Source organism: Ursus arctos, unplaced genomic scaffold, assembly GCF_023065955.2.
Source record: "Ursus arctos isolate Adak ecotype North America unplaced genomic scaffold, UrsArc2.0 scaffold_21, whole genome shotgun sequence".
In the NCBI taxonomy this organism is placed as follows: domain Eukaryota; kingdom Metazoa; phylum Chordata; class Mammalia; order Carnivora; family Ursidae; genus Ursus; species Ursus arctos.
In genome coordinates this window covers 12,334,165-12,356,846 of record NW_026622886.1, presented here as the reverse complement: position 1 = coordinate 12,356,846, position 22,682 = coordinate 12,334,165, and the positions used below count along the sequence as shown (strand labels likewise).

At 43.1% G+C, this 22,682-nt stretch overlaps 1 protein-coding gene across 1 annotated transcript in view; it reads right to left on the bottom strand.

The window, feature by feature from the left end:
- The window catches only part of PAH (phenylalanine hydroxylase), a 74,191-nt gene extending 51,756 nt beyond the window's left edge, over window positions 1–22,435 (bottom strand). Inside the window, exons 1-2 of the mRNA XM_026499792.4 lie at window positions 15,051–22,435; window positions 9,083–9,190 (exon numbers count right to left, since the gene is read on the bottom strand). Of these exons, the coding sequence (XP_026355577.1) occupies window positions 9,083–9,190; window positions 15,051–15,107 (165 nt within the window). The 5' untranslated portion in view covers window positions 15,108–22,435. The remainder of the gene's footprint in view (window positions 1–9,082; window positions 9,191–15,050) is intronic.
- Window positions 22,436–22,682: the final 247 nt, after the last annotated feature.

Below are 22,682 nucleotides of genomic sequence, written 5' to 3'. Positions count from 1 at the left end.
AAACGCCCTGTTTCAGTCCAGAGCTACCGAAGAACAATCACAACTCATGTGCCGTTAATGGGGTCATGGCACTCTAAATTTTCACCATGTGAAATCGAACTTCATCATAAAAGTTCGAAAAGTAAGCACTGTGTTGCTATTTCTCATATGCGTCCTGCTCTAAACGGTTTAGCAGCTAAAAACAGTGCCAGTTTTCAATCTGAGTTCTTCCAGTCAACAGACAGTCACCTGGCCTCACAGAAAGTTTCATGCAGCACCATCCGTATGGGTAAACGATGAAAGCCACCTACATGTCCCCCAGTAGGAGAGGAGCGAGTACAGCCTCACCAGGAATGTACAGAGGGGAGAATGGATGACCTGCCACACTATGAACAGCTCTCCAAAGCAACGTTCACCGCTCTGTCACCAAGAAAGAACACTGCAGAAGGACGCTTTGCAATAAGGTTCCAGTTTTACGAAGAGTCAAAGCTTGCAAAACGAGGCCATACAAACCACTGGGTAGCTGAATATAGCAAAGGCTAACATGATAGGTGGGAGTAATATCGAATTCAGATTAATAGCTACATCTGAGGAGGAAGCAAGCCCATGGGGAAGGGTCTCCAGGGACTTGGGTCACTCATGCAATGTTTCATTTCTTAAGCAGGGAGTGAGTTGCATGGGTGTTCTTTGTATCATAATCTATATTGGCGGCCTTAAAGAAACCTTCAAAAGTCATCTGGGTTGTAAGAACTTTTTTTTCCCTCCAGTGGAGCTCAAAGCTCTTCTTATTTTGATTAAAGAAGCAATGTTCCCATAAACACTTGTACCGCTTGCGACTGCTCCGGACCTACGGCCAGAGGGGTAAAGGCAACCCTCGTGATTCATTCTAGACCCCGTCCCGCTCTCCAGGCCCAGGGGTCACAGGTGGGACCTTACAGTCCAAACTTTAGATAGTAAACATGGCATATCTTCCTAGACTGCCCCACCCCCTGCCACCCAGCCTCTGTCCCCAGGAATGCTGGGGTTGGCAGATGGAAAGGCTGTGAGGATTCTGTGACCTGAGCCCTTGTTTATTTTCTCCCTTCAAGTTATGCATTTCTTTGTTCTGGAATTAAGTTCCCCCTTCTTCTCTCCTGCCCCCCCCCCCCTCAGGTTTCAGCTTAAACATTACACCTGCAAGAAACCTTCCCTGGCCAACTCTGCCTCATGGAACCCCAAGCTTCTCTCATTTCTGTAGGGGCAGAGAATGACTGACTCACTCCAGTCTCCCCAGCACCTTTATAGGGTCTGATAACAGTAGATACTCAAACAGTATTAATTGAATGCACAAATGAGAGAGGATGAGCTCACCAAATATCCAGTGGGGAAAAGGCATGGGTCATCCAGGCACAGGCAGAGCACAGGAAGTGAATACAACAAATATTGACTAGGCCTTTTCCATTTGTTTCCAAAAACCCTGTCCACTGTGAACATGGAGGGTGAATTCTGAAGCGGTTTTGGCTCTAATTGTCTAGCCTTAGGCAGCTTGCGTAGTCAGAACCTCTGTGTCCCCGTCAATTAAAGGATGCTAACTGAGCATACCCATGAACTTCAGCGCTCTGTATGTCCATGTATTTGTTTGTTCCCTTCCCTAGAGAATCTACAGTAAGGCGATTAGTGGAATGCTAGCAGAGGGAGGGAGACCTCTTCTTTGCAACCTCCCCAGGGAGCCAGCCTCTAATTTTACAGCCATTACTAAGCCACTTGCAGCAAAGATTCTCGGGAGACTATTTTTCTAAGAAGGCGCAGGACATGAGCTAGTAGAGGCTGAAAATATAGAGAGCTACAGACAATGTTTAAATAAAAGCATGCAGAATTGAACATTAGAACAACCGAGGACAGTGGGATGTCGGCAGACCAGCAGGTAGAGGTCTGGGTGTATTCCTAATTGTTTGACCCCAAGCCACTAAAACATCTGCACCGCCGTCTCACCACTTAGCCAACACAGGCAAACACAGTACTTCTGTATTTCTCCTGTAAATGCCGAACGGATTGTGCTACATTTTGATGTAGTTACTGGCTGAGGTTGACAAGGCCGCAAGTCCATCGGCAGGCAACATCGTCCCTTAATGGGACGGTGACTTGGGTGCTAATCATCTCAGGAAAAGATGGGCTCTCAGGCAGGGAATGAAGCCTGACCTGGGAGAAATCTGCCCTCACTCTGTACACCTCACTTTTTGTTTGGGGAGCTAGGATGTCTGTATGTGCTCCTGGTGGCTAGGGGCTAAGAAAGCTGTCACCATATGGAGTCAGGCAGGGGGGCCAGAGGGTCTAGGTTCCCACAACTGCAGTGTTTGGGTTATGACTCTGAGCATGTATTAAGCTTTAGTTGAATGTCCCTGTTGCTTCTCTGCTATGCCGCAAGCCGTCAAAGGATGGTCTTGCTCATTAAACATATGACTGCAGTGAGGGATTCCTAGAGTACAGGTGATTCTCCCCTATGGAGTGTTCTCCCCCTATTGTCAATCTTGGGGGAGCTGGATAGATTTGTACCCTTTGTCTCTATTCAGGAAAGGTAAGTTTATTTATACCGTCATTTTGGTTTTGATTCTGCCCGGCCTTTTGCTGGCCGTTTCACAGTAGTAATACCTGAACTCAGTGCCATTTAGCACCCTTCTACAGTAGAGATATTGCCTTTAAGTGATTTGAAATATGCTCCTTGTAATTTCTACACCTTGCTCTTTTACCTCTGAAGTAATAGAAATTAAGTAGCATTTTTCTCCCATAATAGCTCTTCAAACATTTCCTTGCGCCATCTTCCCTCTTCAAGACAAACAATCCTAATCCTTAAACTCTTTTTCAAATTGCCAGGAATTTAAAAGTCCTTGAAGTTCTATGACCCTCTAAAACTGTGGTGCCTAAAAATGAGAATAAACATCTATTTTTTTAAAAAATTTATTTATTTGTTTATTAGATAGAGAGAGAGAGCACAAGTAGGGGGAAGGAGCAGAGTGGCAGGCAGAGGGAGCAGGAGAAGTAGGCTCCACTCGGAGCAGGGAGCCCGATGCGGGGCTGATCCCAGGACCCTGAGATCACGACCTGAGCCGAAGGCAGACGCTTAACTGACTGAGCCACCCAAGACTTGGCGTCCCAAGACTAAACATTTATTCAACTCTTACCATGTGCCAGATATTCTTACAAATATTTTACATGTGTTAATTCATTTAATTTTCACAGCAGCCCTACAGTATAGGTTTATTGTTACCTTTATTTTAAAATAAGAAAACTAAGCCACTAAGAGCTTATATAACTTCTGCAAGCCCATCCAGCTCGTACAGAGGGCAATGGGGTGTTGAACTCAAACAGTTTGGCTCTAGACAGTATACTCTTAACCCCATGCTGTTCTACTTGTTGGGACCCCAAACCTAGTTTATAACGGATGGTCTGGAGCTCATAACTCTAAAACAGCAAAATATTAATAGGCCTTCCTTGAACAAGACCCTCTGGCCAAACACATTTGGGAAATACCAAGTAACATAACATTGGATAAATATCCTCTCTGCAGGGCTTCCTGGGGCCTGCAATACATATGTATATGTGTACAACGGCTTTCCAAGATCTAGATGGAGAATTCTCCAGACATATTCACCCTTCGATCATTCTTTTAATAAAATACTTACTAATGTATAGAATTCAACAGAATATTGTTTAGGAAACACTGCATAAAGTGTAGTTTAGATTCTTTCATTGGTTTTTGCCTTTTATTACCTTTGTCTTCATTTTATATGGTCCAGAAGTTTAGTGACAACCACAAAATTTTGGGGTTTTGTCTCCATTTCCATCTAATGCTCACTCTTCTGCCTCATTTACACAGATATCATGAGAGATATAAATACACAGACACACGATGGCCACCACAATCTCTCCGCTCTACTAAACTACTCTGCTTTTCTCTAACGGCCCTGCCCTGACTCTCGGTCATTGCCATTTGCCTGTGAATGCTCACAAACGATATTCAGTAATTCATTCTAGACTTTTTTTTACCTTCTTTTGGAAAGAAAAATTAAAACTCAAGGCTTTGGATTTTCTCTAGTCTTCTAACATCCTCCTCATCTTCATAATTTTTCCAGGATTTCTCATAGGGCTCATAGAGCACATGTGGAAGGGATCAAGGAAGAGACATGGTATGAGCACCTTTTGTAGGCTCAGAGGCATATCACACATTTTATGCAGCATGTAAACCCTCACGGCTCCCTGGAGGTAGGGATCATTAGCCCCACTCTTCAGATGAATACACACAGGCATATGTGTTAAAGGATCTGCCAAAGTCCATGAGATCCAGGATTCAAACCCCACAGTACAAAATCTATGCTCCTAATACTCCATATATCACAACATGGAGCTACTATGATATTTGGGACCAAAGATACGCACTCTTGATAAGGGATCCTTTGAATCCTCATAAAATCTTAACCCCAGAAAGCTCCCTAATGCACCCCCGTAGTAGTATCAGAGGGGTGATGGGATAAAGTGGCTTCCCCAAGGACACAGATCCTGAGATTTAGAAAGAGCACTAAAGCCCAGCCATTTCTCTCTTGGTTTTCAATTCTTTGTTCTGGCATTCCCAGGTCAAAGGCATTCTCTTGAAAAGAAGATATGCAAAATAATGGTTATATTGTTTTGCTTTCTCGTAAACAATTGATTTTCTCTGATAAAAATGATAAGCGTAGGGGTTTAGAACCACAGACCCTAGGTCAATTTCTGAGGTTCTACCCCATTGAATGTTTACCTAAACAAACCACGGAGCTCCCTGACCTTTAGCTTCCTCATCTCTAAAATGGGTATGATATCACCTATCACCACTAAGTAACAAACGATTTAATTTATAGAAAACATTAAAATATTCTGAATATTAAATATTATTTATTTCATGGAATGTAGTGGGTATAGTCCCTGCTGACAGCGAGAACTCCTTCCCTGGCAATAGCTTAGAGCAGTGAAACTCATTCCTGATTGAGTCACTAGTGAAATTTAAGAAAAATTCAAGAACAAAAAAACAACAAAAATCTAAAACCCATAAAGGAAGTGACTGAAAATATAAATTACACTAGAATTTAAAAGCTCAGTATGACAAATGATACCATAAACCCAAGCAAAATAAAGAGACAGGAAGGAAATATTTGTCATCCACACAATGGTATTCAGATTACAAAAAATGTCAAGAAATCAGTAAGAACAAGATAAAATTGCAGCTGAAAAAAATTTAAATCTGAATGGACAAGTCCCAATTTACAAAAGAATAAAATCTAAGGTCATGTAATATGAAAAGACACCCTATCATCTCGCTCATAATCAGGGAAATGAAAATTAAAACAATAAATTACCACATTGCACCCATTCTATTGTCCAAGATGAAAAAGCAATAAGCAAATAACCTTAAAAATATAGAGAAATCAGTGTTCCCACAGTAAACTAATGGTAGCATAAATTGTTACAGGACATTTGGAGAACAGCTTAGTTTCTTTTAAAACTAAAAATGTTGGAATGCCTGGGTGGCTCAGTTGGTTAGGCATCTGACTCTTGATTTCAACTCAAGTCATGATCTCAGGGTCATGGGATCGACCCCATGTCAGGCTCCGCACTGAGCATGGAACCTGCTTGGGATTCTCTCTCTCCCTCTGCCCCCCTCCCACCCCCACACACACTCTCTCTCTCAAATAAAACAAAATAAAATTAAATTAAAAATGTCCATGCCCTAGGACCAGCAATTGAAATTCTAGGTATCTACCCTAGAGAAATATTTGCACATTGCATACCAAAAAAAAAAAAAAAAAAAAAACCAGAAGAAGAAAGAACAAAGTACTGCAGAATTGTCTGTGACTTCAGAAAATAGGAAACACCATGGATGCTCAAAATAAGGAGATGGATAAATAAAATATGGTACATGCATATTAAGAACTACTCTTCAGAAGTTATTAACTTGATCTGTGTGTATCTATATCTATTTATACACATATATATCTCCAAGCACTGAATTCAGAAAAAAAAATACATAGCAATTCTTCCTGAACACGTCATGTATAACTACTCTGAGGGTTTTACCTGCATTAAGTCATTTAATCCTCAGAACCACCCTCTGAAACAGATGCTATTATTATTATGAGGAACTGAAGCAGAGAAGTCAAGTGATTTTTCCAAAGACACAGCTTTATCTCCAGAGTCCATGCTCTTGACGGCTCTACTGAACTGACCCAAAGAGACTGCAGAACAGCGTGCACAGCCCAGTCCTTGTCAATATCAAAATCATTTTTTAAAGGCCTGACATATAGAAAGAAATATACTAAACTCACAATAATACTGCCTTGGCCGGGAAGTTTGCAGCATGACAGGACTGAGGGGAAAGGACTACAGAAAGGACTACAGCGGCATCTTTAATGCTGTATTTCTTTTTTAAGAAACAGAATGTTAATTTGTAATTTTTGAAACCATAATCATACATGAAAAAAATGAAAGTGAACTTGTCAAAACGTGGCTGATGTGGTTGAGGGAATATGGATAGTTATTTTTCTTGCACTTTGATACACGTTTCACTTTGAAAGAAAGAAGGAATACCTAGTGACAGATTCCTTTCCCTCGAAGAATAGGAGGATGGAGCCATGATATTTGCATTTTTAAAAAACTCCGGAAGTACTGGGATGTGCAGAGACAAGTGTATTTGGCCGAGGTGTGGGGTGCCAGAGAGAGCTCATGGCTTGGAAATCCGGGATCCCATCATCAGCATACATTAGCTGTGTGACTTGAGCAAATGACTCGGCCTCTCTGAACCGCACTTCCTTCATGCCCAATAGTAATGCCTCCTCCACCAAGTTGAATGGGGACCAAATCAAGGATCCTCTGTGCCTGGCTTATCATGTACGGTGGTTCCACAGACACTAGAATTCCAATGTCGATCTTCCTTCAACACCTTGAATGAATCTAACTTAACTCTGAATTTTGCCAGTCTATTAAGAAGGGTAGAAGGGATGCTGGTCTATACAATGTCTAGAGCAACTTCTGAAATATATTTGGAAAAAATGCAACACACAAACTAACAAAAACCCTTCACCAATCCCAATACAGTGACCTCTGTTGCCTCCTCTGTGAATGTGTATAATAACGCCACTTACTGACCATGGCAGTTGACTTTTGAATAATGCTTTAAAAAGTTCACTCAGAGTAAACACGCACACACACACACACACACACACACACACACACACACACTGCCTCTGGGTGCATTTTATCTAGTCCTGGTAATTTAGTTACTTGTGGTTTATTTATTAGGTTGAAAACATCTTGTTAATTTACAATTATTTAATTTATTAACTGATTAAGGCCTGACCTCTCAAGGGGAAAATGCTGATTAACTGTGTAATACAAAGGCTAAAATGTTGCATAGGAGCATTTTGCAGATACATTCTGCCTCCTGAACAGTTTGTCATTCAGAAAGTACTCTGTCTGTCTTCTCTGTGCTCATTGTTTGCTCTCATTCAGGCAGACATTCAACTCCCCACCCCACCCCCACCTCCTTTGGATAGCCAAGTTCAACGTTTTTAAAAATAGACTTTATTTTTTAGATAAATTTTAGATTTATAGAAAAATTGAGAAGATAATATGAAAAATTTCCATATACTCTGCACCCAGTTTCCTCGATTACTAGCATCTTACGTTAGTATGGAATATGTGTTACAATTAATGCACTAACATTGACGCATTTTCATAAACTAAAGACCATAATGTATTTGAATTTTTTTATTTATATCTAATGTCCTTTTTCTGCACTAGGCTCCCATTCCAGACCCACATTTCATTTAGATGTTATATCCCTTTAGGCTCCTCTCTTGACTGTGACAATTCCTCAGACACTTCTTGTTTTTTGATGCCTTTGATAGTTTTGAGGAATATAGGTCAGGTATTTTGTATAATATTCCTTAACTGAGACCTGTCTGATGTTTTCTCATAGCTACACTGGGATTATGGTTTCAGGGGAAGAAGACCACAGAGGTAAAGGACCATTGTCATCAAGTCATATCAAGGGTTCATCCTCCTACATGAGTCATCACTGTTGATACTGACCTTCATCGCCTGGGTGAGCTAGTGTTTGTTGGGTTCTCCACCCCCTTTCTGTCCTGTCCTGTTTGGAAAAAAGTCACACTATGTGGCCCACACTTGAAGAGTGGGGAATGAGGCTCTTCTCTGAATACAGAATATCTACTTAGATTATTTGGAATTCTTCTGCATGGGACATGGGTCTCTTCTCCTTTGATTTATGTATTCAGTCACCACATGTAATTTTTTTAAAGACTTATTTATTTATCTGAGAGAGAGAGAGCATGTGTGCAAGAGCAGTCGGGGTGGGGGGGAGCTCAGAGAGACGGAAAGAAAAACCCAAGTGGACTCTGCACTGAGCCCAACATGGGGCTCCATCTCAGGACCCTGAGATCAGGACCCCAGCTGAAACCAAGAGTTGGACACTTAACCGACTGCACTATCAAGAGGCCCCGCGAGATATAATTTTATTAAAGAACTTGGGGTAAACATTAATTGGTTCAAAAATATTCCTTCTTAAAATCCAGGACAAAAAAATTAAAAAATAAAGCCTAATTTGTTTTGCTTTTATTTAAATTGAATTTCATTATTAATTGAACATAAAATATGTATAAAATTGGTCTGTAGAGGATATAAAGATGACTCCGCCGAGTTTCCCTGCCTGAAGAAACAGGCCCAGACAGAAAATGTAGATATGTAACAAGGCAGATAAGTGCTGCAGTTAAAAGCAAAGTGCTTTGGGAACACAGAGAAGATAGGAATTAATTCAAGAAGAGCTTGATAAGAGAAGTCTATAACCAGCGCCAGCTTCCTTTGCGTGCCACAAGTGACTCTCAATGATTCTGATTATGAATGGAGAAACAGCACTCCAGATACAATGGAAGACTGCACTGAAGTCACACAGTTGGTTAATGTCAGCGCCTGAGCTGAAAATCAGGTCTTCCGGTTCCAGATCCCATGTTCTTTTCACTGCGTTCAATTAGAAAATAACCCAGAAGTCTGCTATGCATTAGCCAAGGCAGAAACGAATACTTACCTCAAATAAGCGCAAGACCTTGGCCAGGGCACCAACTTCTTCTTTGAGGGAGAAGATCAATGATATGGCTCCACTGTGATTGGAGTTGTCTTCAATATAGCTTGTTTCCTACAAGATGAAGTGCTCTTGGTTAAAACGTTTTCCTGTGAAACCTCCAAGAAAGAGGCCAGCATGAACTCTCCCAGTCCAGGCTTGGACTACCATAAGCCATCTATATTCTACGTCGAAGCATATAATATCTGGTGGAAGATAGGTAAGTCAGGGGAGGTGATATTTTCAATGATACTCAAAGGTCAGAATTCAATTTTGGAAAACTTTCATTACTCACGGATGTCAGCAGGCATCCTGTAGATCCAATTCCTCTTAATGAGCACTACCAAGTGCCAGGCACTATTAGGTCTCTGAGATCCCAAAATGAATAAGACAATGCCCCATCCTTCAGGAGCTCAATATTTGGCTTAATAGACACAGACGCCACACAAAGATCCTTAGAGGTGGTAGAATACAGTTCAAAAAGTGTCCATGAAAACACTGAAAAATATGGTATGGAAAGTACTAAAAATGGGTGTTTGAGACCAAAGACCTGTCTTCCAGTTACCAGCTGGAACACTTTGGGCAAATAGTTCTTCTTCTAAGTTTCCTTATCTGGAAAATCATGCTTATCATAAGCCCTGTCAAAGCAGTATTCACAAGATGAAGAAAACACAAAAGGTAAGACAGTTTACATATAAAAATGATGGAAATATAAATACACAAGAATGACTTCTTGGCCTTTGGCAAAGATCTCAGGGAAGCATCACGCTCAGGAAAACATTGTCCTTGTATGCTAGGACCTAAAATATCCAATTATTGAAAGAGTCACAAAATACATAAAAGTAAGCACAAATAACCTATCAGAAGATGGAGGTCTTACACTTCATAGCAAAATATCCAAGGATCTAGCACTTTCTACATGCATATGACAGCACACTAAGGTAAGATTAGGGTTGACATTGCAGGGTTTGCTGCAACCTTTAAAAACTGTACCGTCTAGCTTTACAAAAATATATAAAGTTCCATATGTGCTCACAAATCAAGAGCATGTACCTAAAACTAGGAAGAAAAAAACCCGGGCGGAACAATTACTCTCTTGTAAGGAAACTGATGAAATTAGTGGCATGGGTGTTACATCAGCTCAGTGAGAAGGCTGTGTTGGGCAGGCTCTCCCAGTGACTCAGCATAAATAAGTCTGGCGTGAATACTGATGGCCCCTGATGAAATTCTTTTCATTCAGAAAATTCAAATTTTCCCAGAACCTCACCCAGAACAGAGGTGGGGGGCAAGAACCAAAATTATCTGCAGGTATAATTAGAGGGAGCGTCACGTGAATTGGAAGGCTGAACTGTTACACATCCCTAAATGGACCATGATATTCTTTCTTGAAAAAAGTTGTCTTTTTTAAAAATTCCAGTATAGTTAATCTACCATTTATTAAGAGCCTATAATGTCCCAGGCGTTATATTAAGCACTTGATTTGGATTATCTCATTTAATGTTGATACAATTTAGGTGGCGGGTTTTACTATCCCCAAAGTGTCTGCTTTTACTGACAACAAAATGAAGCCTTAGAGAAGGTAAGTAATTGCCCATAATTCTGCAGTCAGCGACGGAGCCAGGGTAGGACCCCACGCCATCTGACCTCAGCCTACGTCCACGACTCACGGCTTCTTGCAAGACTCTGTCCTGCCTCTCCTTCTTTTAAACCCTGCCAGAGATAAGCAGAAGGTTCTCTGAGGTCAGCCTTCTTCCTCCCAGAGAACACTGAACCCTTAGTCCTTTCTGGTTTCCTTGAAAGGACAAAAGAGTTTCATTTCTGGTTCAATTGGCAACATTGTTTCCTGTTGGCTTCCAAGAAAAGTAACACATTCCAGATACACCACCTATGACTGGGGCAACTCCAATTTGAATGCACCCTTCCTCGACTCCCGTCACCACCACCTTTCTGCTCCGGTGCAGGTCCGAGTCCCAGCTGACCTTCTCCAGAAATGAGCCTTGGGGTCAGGTCCTTCTTTTGTTCTACTGCTACCACACTAATCGAGCTCTTAGTGATCTATATCGATCCGCCCTAACAGAATTTTGCTGTGTCCTTCTACTCAGAATTCTTCAAAGTCTCCCCATGGCCAGCAGGATAGAACAGCTCTTTCTGACATTCAGGAGTATCTTGGGACCTCATCTCCTGAGACCTGCACACAGGAACCAAGGCTTTCTCCTTGTCTTTTCAGCTCCTCATTAAAGCAAATGCCCTGCACCACTCTGTCTCCTCCCCTTTCAAATAGCTTAGCTTGCCGTTTGGTCTCACTTCTGCCAGGAGACCTCTGCATTCCCCAGCGGAGGTGAACAATCCGTCCTGGTTCTATGTATCCCATTTGGCTTCTGATGCCGACGTGGGACTTGACTCGCAGAGCAGGCCCTGTTTTTAGAGTTCATTTAGTTTCACCCCCTTATTTTGCAGACGGGGAAACTATGCCAGAGAGAGAAAGGTGTGACTCCTCTGAAGTCATACAGGTGGTGGGTAGCAGGTCAATAACCCAGGCTTCTGAATATCATTCTGCTTAATTCCTTCTGCTATGGGCAGTATGTCCATATTAAGGCCCCTATTTCTTGCAGACCAGTTATTCAGTACCACTCCTGACAGCCTACTCTTACCCACGCCTGTCCCCTTCACTTTCTCCCCATATGCTTTCTAGATCAGAGTTTTTCAGTGAGTGTTCCTTGCTTCTCCACTTCGGAATTACCTGGGGATTCTCTGTTCCAGTGCAGATTCCTGAGCCCCACCCTAACCTATCGAATATGAGTATCTGGGGTAGGAGCTTAGAATCTGCATCTTCTCCCAAATGATCCTTAACCATGAAAGATTTTGAAACCACTGATAAATGCACAACCTATTTTTTTAATTATGACTTTTCCCAAATATGTCTGCAAATTCACATTTACCATACGATAAGGTACTACTCTTTGTTGTTATTAATATTAATAATAGGACTTGCCATTGCCCACTATGTGCCAGAAGCCATACCTGGTGCTTTTCATAGTTAATAAACAACATCACTGGCAGCAACTAGCACTGTTGTAGGAGTTTACATGTAATTAGCTCATCTAGTCCTCACAATTGCACCCTGAGGTACGTGCCATTATTTTGCAAATGAGGAAATAGACTCCGCTAGGTTCAGTCCATTGTCCAAAGACACCCAGCTAATGAGTGGCAGAGCTTGGTTTCGAACCTGGGTCCAACAATTCCACGATCCTTTTTCTGCCTCCCAGTGACAGACCAACTGAGACAACAGCTCCCCTTTTCAAAATTTGAGGGACCTTAAATGAAAAGAAGCTCATGGAAGTTTGTGATACGGTGTGGCCTTGGGTGGATTCTGATTCCAGCCTTGCTGTGTTGATCCAGTATGGGACCTTGGGCAAATCTCTCCCAGAATATATTTTTATTGGCTCATAATCTATACCTTATTTGTTTTCAAAAGGCATGTGAGTTGACTTAGAAACACGTCCAGCCAGGATGGGTAAAGGTAGAGAAAAGTAGCTCGGAAACTAGACAGGAAGAAATAGGGCAGGGAAACTGAAGTTTACTAACACCTGGGAAGGAAAGAATTTTGATCATTGGGCAATACATTTAACAGGAGAAATACATTCTCCATGGTTGTGTCTCGCAAATACACTGTTATCTTTGGGAAAGAGTATTTTTCAAAATTAAGAACAAAATTTAGCTAGGTGTTCCTTTCGATCTTAGTGCTTTTTGGAGCGGTGGTAGAAGGCCTGTAATTGCATGTGTGATTTTATGCATACACACCCACAGGGGAAGACAAGCAAAAACAAGGTGCAGACATCCTACCACAGACACACTATAGCTCCGTATTCCAGCCTGGCTCTGCAGGAGGAGGCTGTGGGGCAGAGCAGTGCCCCGGGGGTTTGGACGTGAGATCGGCACTTGAACCCTGGCTTCACCATTCAGAGCTCTGATTTCTGAGTTCCCCTCCTCTCGTGTTCCACTGCCCTGCTCTATTTTTCTTCACAGCTCTTTTCTCTACATGAATTTATGTGTCCATCTGATTCGCTATTGTATCGTTTTTCTTCTCCACTAGAATATGTTTCACTGCCACGGAAACTCTGCTGCCCCTGGCACACAGTAGGGGCACAATAAGTCTCCTGGGTGAATGAATGAGCCAAACATCTCTTGCAGGCTTGTCGTGTCTGTTCTGTGTGTAGAGCACGTGACATAGCACGCGCTCTCCAGCCTTGTATCAGAATTGCGTCCAGCAGGGGCCGTTCATCTGGGTGGGGAGCTTCGAGAAGGCATAAACTATGCCTTTTTTGCAGACTGTCAGAGCTGGAAGGAATCCTGAAGACTATTCTAGTCCAACCCCCCCAGTCCCCCACCACCTCAGTTTTACAGATTCCAGACTGAGCCCGTTCATCCTAGTTAAGTGACTTCCCCACTACACAGCTTCAGTAAACCAAAGACGAGAGCTCACATTTTCTGACTCCATGTCCAGTCTCCCTCCACGGTGTAGCTCTACCAACCACTGTGCTCGACTCGGTGCTTGTCTCTCTTGCCAATGTTCCAGACACGTTTGGTCGAACAATCAAATCAGTTCTGGCTAGACACTCTGCTCCAGGAACTGTGCTAAGAGCTTTCCGGACACTATTTCATTGAATTCTCATCCCAGCCTAAGGACATGGGTATTTTTATTCCAATTTTTCAAGTGGATCAACCTTAAGTTTTGCAAAGTTCAGTACCCTGCTTTCAATGCCAAGGTATTACCAGGCCTGCTCTGAACCCTCCTCTCTATCCACAGTCACCGAGAATAACAGTCTGTGGTTCTCAATCTTCTAAGTATTCTATAAATAAAGCTTGAAGCTCCCATGGCTCTGTAACCAGATGGCTACCCCTCACTTCCTCCCGTGTTTGTGGGAGGCCCATGGCCAGGGGCACCGGAACTAAGTGATGAGAGCCAAGATCTGTTCTGGAATCTGTCTGAGGCTCACGCTATCCCTTCTCCACGTGGAGTTCTGTCTACCAAGCACTGCATACCTTTTTCAAAGGAAGTCTTTCTTACAGGACTCAAAAAAAAGTCAGTCCAAAGTTCTGTGGTGGCTCTAGTTAGATAAAACATCAACCATCCTCTCCTCTCCAGCCTGTCTGTTCTCTAGCTGGCTCTCACTGATCCTGCAGACGACACATGTCTGTCAAGTCGTGTTATTTCCCAGGGCTGGACTTTAAGCCTGAACCCTAGAGCCTAGGAGTGTGATAAGTCAGTTAAAGGATGTATTCTGCAATTATCCACCTCGAGAGAAAGGCAATGAATTCCGGAGAACAGAATACACCCTGACATTATCCCCAAGTCACGTCTAGGGTTCTGTCACATTCCCAGTCCAGGGCTGAGTCTTGTTCATTTTCCTCTCTGTTTAATTTTCCCTTTCCCCAGGCCTGAGTGAGTCTGAGACTTCTTCTTGCCTCATTTTCTCCCAAAGGTGAAAAAAGGATACAATTTCTTACAATTTAGCCATTTTGATAGCTGGCTGAGAGCACTTCATAAATATCACAAGAGAGCAGATCTAGAAGAATCCCATCTCCCATTCCAGATTATAACGAACCAGCCACTTCAGGGTAGGCAAGAGAAAGCAGGCAACAGAGAGGGACAGTGACTTGTCCAAAGACACACAGCTAGTTGGGGGCAGCTCTGAGAGTCAGATCCCCAACTCCTCAAGCAGCTCTCTTTCCCTGAAAGTCCCACAGGATAGATGTCCTTCCCTAGGGAACAGTTGTTGAGGACCTTCCTGGACACTGTCATCACCTTCAAATAAATTCAGACTCCCCTGTGAGCTTAAGGGAGTAGGAAACGTCAACATTCCTCAGACCCTTTACCACCAGGGACCAAACTCCCCTCATGGTGCAGCGCGCAGGCGGGCCTGCTTTGGCTCACCTGTCCGTCCGAGAATTTCCTGCCAGAGCTTGCGTTCTCCAGGACCACAGCTGACATGCTGGCTCCCCTAGCGAGTGAGGTCTCTAGCTCCGGGTCGTCGGTGGCAGGCAGTTTTGCAAACAGCAAAGTGCTGCTGAGGTTTTTAACCTGGCGTTAGGAGGGGAGGACAGATTCCAAGGATGTCCCCTGCGACATAGGGGCCGCAGAAACGCCCCTGGTAGGCGTTGTCCTGACGCAGTGGGCTCCCGGTCCTCCAGCCGGGCAGCCCCGAGGGGAGGGTGTGGCTGACGCCTGGAGGCGGGACTTGGCTGCAGGCCCTGCCTGGAGCTTGGGGCTAACCCGTGCGCTGGTTATTAGGCAGGGTTGGCAAATCCGGGACTCAAGAGCACGGCAAGCGGGTTCTCTGCAGTGCGAATAACCCTGACATCTGCTAATGACAAAAATTGTTAAGAAATAATCCTTTCTTCCCCACTCTCCTCCCCATGGCAGCAGAGCAGAGATCCTAATTCAGATCTCGACTAGGGGTGGGGGGCAGGGCCCTTTCTATTAACCATTAAGCCAAACTATCTTTCTGTGCTTTGACTTCAGAAAGCTACAGAGAGGTAGCTTTGTGAACGCTGAGCACAGAAATAAAGAGCAAAGGTAAGAGCACAGTCCGGGTCGCAATGCGTTCGCATGTCCTCGAGCTGTTTACAGAACTGCTGAGAGCACCCGAAAGACAGCAGTCGAGCCACCTTGCCAGAATCTTGTGACAATATGAATAAGAATGATGTCATGCATTAAACATTTAGTACAGTTCTTGCCATCTAGCTAAACGCTCAATAAACAGAAGGTACTGTTTAAAAGGATGTGACAACAAATTCTCAGTGAGGACCTCTGCTGTGGGCCAGGCAGTATTCCAGGCCCTGGGGACCAAGCAGTGAATGAAGCAGAGGGTCCAGCCTCTCCTGCCAGGCTGCCATTCCCTGTGCGAGACAGAAAATAAATTAATAAATAAACGTAGTCAGAGCTAAGCCTGCAGAAGAAAATAAAACAGGGGGAGAGGACTGAGCTGGTGGGTACCGAAGAGTGGATTCAGGTCTTCAAACAGGTAGGAAGATGGTATTCACCCCCATATTTTCAGAATATGGAGTGTTTCAGATCAGAAACCGGAGATGAGGTATTCGTTGCCAGGAAAACAAAATTAGAAAAGGACACTGCAAAGTCGGAGGTTCAGAAAAGATGTGAAAAAATCAGGGGCGTCAGGTTGGAGTTAAGATGGTAGAGGAGTAGGGGACCCCTTTTTCAGCCGGTCCCCTGAGTCGAGCTGGATAGGTACCAGACCAGCCTGAACATCCATGGAATCAGCCTGAGACACAGGAAGATACATCTGGATCTCTACAAATGAACATCTCCAGCGCTGAGTATTGAGGTACGAAGCGGGGAGCCGTGAAACCACGCACAGATATCGGAAGATAAACGGAAGGGGGAGGGAGCCGCCGCGTTCGGGCACCGGGAAGCGGTAGCCACCTGCATGGGGAGTGGGCGGACTCACAGAGGGCACCCGCGAGAGAGCAGACTGAGACCGTGAGCGGGGAGCGCACGCCACCAGACTGAAACGGCGCTCCGGTGCGCTCACTGGATCCAGACTGAGACCAGGAGCTTCCGGAGCGCGCGCGGGGCGGCTGGCGGCTGGCGGTGTTAGAAACACAAAGGACAGAGACGCACCGGCCCTGGAAGTGAGGGCTGGGACGCCAGGTGTGGGGCGCACATCCTGGGACGCTGCAGGGTTGAGCACCACCAACAGAAACAGAGTTAAAGTGGCCAGAACATCAGTGGAGAACAGTCTGCGATCCCTCTGTTCTGAGATAGAGGCTGAGATTCGGCCGCTGCTGCTCTGACTCTCAGAAGAGGCACAACAAACCGCCAGGGAAAGCCGCCAGAGAACAGAAGCCTGGAAATACCGGCTCACAGCGTGCCCATCCCCATCCTCCCTTGCAGGGGACACGGAGACTCAACCCAAACAGGGCTGCCTGAGTATCAGTGCGGCAGGCCCCTCCCCCAGAAGGCAGGCTGAAAAATCAAGAAGCCCACATCCCTAAGATCCCTATAAAACAAGGGCGCATGGCCTGAGTCCTGGTCAATAATTTGGGCTCTGGACAACCCCGCAACCTCTCCTCATCAGAATGACGAGAAGGAGAAATCCCCCCCAGCAAAGAAAAGACAATGAGTCTGTGGCCTCTGCCACAGAGCTAATGGATATGGATATAACCAAATTATCAGAAATGGAATTCAGAGTAACAATGGTCAAGATGATGTGTAGACTTGAAAAAAGTATTAACAAAAATGTTAATGAGAATATAGAATCTCTAAGGGCGGAAATGAGAGCGAATTTGGCAGAAATTTAAAATTCTATGAGCCAAATGCAGTCAAAACTAGAGGCTCTGACGGCCAGGGTGAATGAGGCAGAAGAATGAATCGGTGAATTAGAGGATGGGTTAGTAGAAGAAAAAACTAAAATAGAATCTGGACTCAAAAAAATCCATGCACAGGAATGTAGGTTACAGGAGATTACTGACTCAATGAAACGTTCCAGTATCAGAATCATCGGCATCCCTGAGGGGGTGGAGAAAAACAGAGGTCTAGAAGAGATATTTGAACAAATTGTAGCTGAAAACTTCCCTAATCTAGCGAGGGAAACAAACATTCGTGTCTAAGAGGCAGAGAGGACACCTCCCAGCTCAACCATGACAAACCTACGCCACGTCACGTCATAGTGCAATTCGCAAATATTAGATCCAAGGATACAGTGTTGAAAGTGGCCAGGGCAAAGAAATTTCTCATGTCCCAAGGCAAAGGTATCAGAATTACATCAGACCTGTCTACACAGACCTGGAATGAGAGAAAGGGTTGGGGGGGCATTTTTAAAGCTCTTTCAGAGAAAAACATGCAGCCAAGGATCCTCTATCCAGCAAGGCTGTCTTTCATTCAGAATGGATGGAGAAATAAAGACCTTCCAGAATCGCCAGTCATTGACCAATTTCGTAACCATGAAACCAGCCCTACAGGAGATATTAAGGGGGGGTTCTATAAAAGTAAAAAGGCCCCAAGAGTGATACAGAACAGAAAGTCACAACCAATACAAACAAATACTTTACTGGCAACATGGCATCATTAAATTCATATCTCTCAATAATCTGTCACAATGTAAATGCCTAAATGCTCCCATAAAATGCCACAGCGTTGCAGATTGGATAAAAAGACATGACCCATCCATTTGCTGTCTACAAGAGACTCATTTTGAACCTAAAGATACATTCAGACTGAAAGTAAAGGGATGGAATACCATCTTTCACGCCAGTGGACCTCAAAAGAAACTGGGGTAGCAATTCTCATATCAGACAGATTGGATTTTAAACTAAAGACTATAGTTAGAGACACAGAAGGGCACTATATTAAAGGGTGTATCCAACAAGTGGATATGACAATTATAAATATATATGCCCCCAACAGGGGAGCAGCCAGATACACAGGCCAACTCTTAACCAGAATAAAGAGACATATAGATAAAAATACATTAGTAGTAGGGGACCTCAACACTCCACTATCAGCAATAGACAGAGCACCAGAGCAGAAACCCAGCATAGAAACAAGAACTTTGAATGCCATACTCGACGAGTTGGACCTCATAGATATATATAGAACACTACACCCCAGAACCAAAGAATACTCATTCTATTCTAATGCCCATGGAACATTCTCAAGAATAGACCATGTTCTGGGTCACAAAACAGGTCTCAACTGATACCAAATGACTGAAATTATCCCCTGCATATTCTCAGACCACAGCACTCTGAAATTGGAACTCAACCACAAGGAAAATTTTGGAAGAAACTCAAACACTTGGAGACTAAGAACCATCCTGCTCAGGAATGACTCGATAAACCAGGAAATCAAAAATCAATTTAAACAATTTATGGAGACCAACGAGAATGAAAACACAACTGTCCAAAATCTATGGGATACTGCAAAGGCAGTCCTAAGGGGGAAATACATAGCCATCCAAGCCTCACTCAAAAGAATAGAAAAATCTAAAATGCAGTTTTATGTTCTCACCTCAAGAAGCTGGAACAGCAACAGAGGGACAGGCCTAATCCACTCACGAGGAAGCAGTTGACCAATTAGAGCAGAAATCAATGAATTAGAAACCAGAAGTACAGTAGAGCAGATCAACAGGACTAGAAGCTGGTTCTTTGAGAGAATCAATAAAATTGACAAACCGCTGGCAAGACTTATCCAAAAGAATAGAGAAAGGACCCAAATTAATAAAATTATGAATGAAAAAGGAGAGGTCACGACCAACACCAATGAAATTGGAAGGATTATTAGAAACTTTTATCAACAGCTTTATGCCAATAAATTAAGCAATCTGGAAGAGATGGAGCCCTTCCTGGAAACCTATAAACTACCAAGACTGAAACAGGAAGAAATTGATTTTTTAAACAGGCCAATTAATTATGAAGAGATTGAATCAGTGATAAACAACCTTCCAAATAACAAAACTCCAGGCCCGGATGGTTTTCCTGGGGAATTCTACCAAACATTCAAAGAAGAAATAATACCTATTCTCCTAAAGCTATTTCAAAAACTAGAAACAGAAGGAAAGCTACCAAACTCATTCTATGAGGCCAATATTACCTTGATCCCCAAACCAGGCAAAGACCCCATCAAAAAAAGGAGAATTACAGACCGATTTCCCTAAGGAATATGGATGCCAATATCCTCAACAAGATCCTGGCTAATAGAATCCAACAGTATATTAAAAGGATTATCCATCATGATCAAGTGGGATTCATACCTGGGATGCAAGCGTAGTTCAACATTCTCAAATCGATCAGCGCGATACATCATATCAACAAGAAAAGACTCAGGAACCATATGATCCTCTCAATTGATGCAGAGGAAGCATTTGACAAAATACAGCATCGTTTCCTGATTAAAAACCTTCAGAGTGTAGGGATAGAGGGTAAATTTCTCAATCTCATAAAAGTCATCTATGAAAAGCTTATAGCAAATATTATTCTCAATGGGGAAAAGCTGGAAGCCTTTCCCTTAAGATCAGGAACATGACAAGGATGCCCACTCTCACCACTATTATTCAACATAGTACTAGAAGTCCTTGCAACAGCAATCAGACGACAAAAAGAGATAAAAGGTATCCAAATCGGCAGAGAAGAAGTCAAAATGTCTCTCTTCGCAGATGACATGATACTCTATATGGAAAACCCAAAAGAATCCACTCCCAAACTATTAGAAGTTATAGAGCAATTCAGTAATGTGGTGGGATACAAAATCAATGCTCAGAAATCAGTTGCATTTCTATACACGAATAATGGGACTGAAGAAAGAGAAATTAGGGAATCCATCCCATTTACAATAGCACCAAAAACCATACGTTACCTTGGAATTAACTTAACCAGAGACGTAAAGGACCTATACTCTAGAAACTATAAATCACTCTTGAAAGACATTGAGGAAGACACAAAAAGATGGAAAAATATCCCATGCTCATGGATCGGAAGAATTAACATAGTTAAAATGTCCATGGTACCCAGAGCAATCTACACTTTCAATGCTATCCCGATCAAAATACTGATGACATTTTTCAAGGACCTGGAACAAATAGTCCTTAAATTTGTATGGAACCAGAAAAGGCCCCAAATCTCCAAGGAACTGTTGAAAAGGAAAAACAAAGCTGGGGGCATCACAATGCCAGATTTCGAGCTGTACTACAAAGCTGTGATCACAAAGACAGCATGGTACTGGCATATAAACAGACACATAGACCAATGGAACAGAATAGAGAGCCCAGAAATGGACCCTCGGCTCTTTGGGCAACTAATCTTTGATAAAGCAGAAAAAAACATCCGGTGGAAAAAAGACAGTCTCTTCAATAAATGGTGCTGGGAAAATTGGACAGCTACATGCAAAAGAATGAAACTTGACCACTCTCTCACACCATACACAAAAATAAACTCCAAATGGATGAAAGACCTCGATGTGAGACAGGAATCCATCAAAATCCTAGAGGAGAACATAGGCAGCAACCTCTATGACATCGGCCAAAGTAACCTTTTTCATGACACATCTCCAAAGGCAAGAGACACAAAAGATAAAATGAACTTGTGGGACTTCATCAAGATAAAAAGCTTCTGCACAGCCAAGAAAACAGTCAAAAAAACTAAGAGGCAGCCCACGGAATGGGAGAATATATTTGCAAATGATGCTACAGATAAAAGACTGGTATCCAAGATCTACAAAGAACTTCTCAAACTCAATACACGAGAAACAAATAAACAAATCAAAAAATGGGCAGAAGATATGAACAGACACTTTTCCAATGAAGACATACAAATGGCTAACAGACACATGAAAAAATGTTCAAAATCATTAGCCATCAGGGAAATTCAAATCAAAACCACACTAAGATACCACCTTATGCCAGTTAGAATGGCAAAAATAGACAAGGCAAGAAACAACAATTTTTGGAGAGGATGTGGAGAAAGGGGATCCCTCCTACATTGTTGGTGGGAATGCAAGTTGGTACAGCCACTCTGGAAAACAGTGTGGAGGTCCCTTAAAAAGTTAAAAATTGAGCTACCCTATGACCCAGCCATTGCACTACTGGGTATTTACCCCAAAGATACAGACGTAGTGAAGAGAAGGGCCATATGCACCCCAATGTTCATAGCAGCATTGTCCACAATAGCCAAAGCGTGGAAGGAACCAAGATACCCTTCAACAGATGACTGGATTAAGAAGTTGTGGTCCATATATACAATGGAATATTACTCAGCTATCAGAAAGAACGAGTTCTCAACATTTACTGCAACATGGACGGCACTGGAGGAGATAATGCTAAGTGAAATCAGTCAAGCAGAGAAAGACAATTATATGATTTCTCTCATCTATGGAACATAAGAACTAGGAAGATCGGTAGGGGAAGAAAGGAATAAAGAAAGGGGGAGTAATCAGAAGGGGGAATGAAGCATGAGAGACTATGGACTATGAGAAACTAACTAAGGGCCTCAGAGGGGAGGGGGGTGGGGGAATGGGATAGACCAGTGATGGGTAGTAAGGAGGGCACGTATTATTGCATGGTGCACTGGGTGTTACACGCAAGTAATGAATCATCGAACTTTACATCGGAACCCGGGGATGTACTGTATGGTGACTAACATAATATAATAAAAAAAAAAATCAGGGGCATCAAAGCCTTGAGGGCCTGCCTAATAATTACCCAGGACAGAAAACAAGCCAATAATAGAGGTTGCCAGAAATCCGCCCCCTTCCCCTCCCACAATTCTGTGACGGAGTGACCAAGAATCTGCCAAAGGGCAAAAAAAAAAAAATTCTCATGTCTGAGATTCAGAACAAATGGACTAACTCCCGGTTCCACCCCTGATGAGCTGTGCAGCTGTAGCTTCGGTCAAGTCCATGCCTCAGTTTCTTAGTGTTTAAAATGGGGTTTTTAAGGATTGTTGTGTAGGATTCCTTGAGCCTCTATGGTGTTCCAGCTTTCTACTGGCTGCTAAGAATATAGCCATAATTAAGGGTAATTTCTGTCCAAAAGGAGTCCTCGTGTGTCTGATT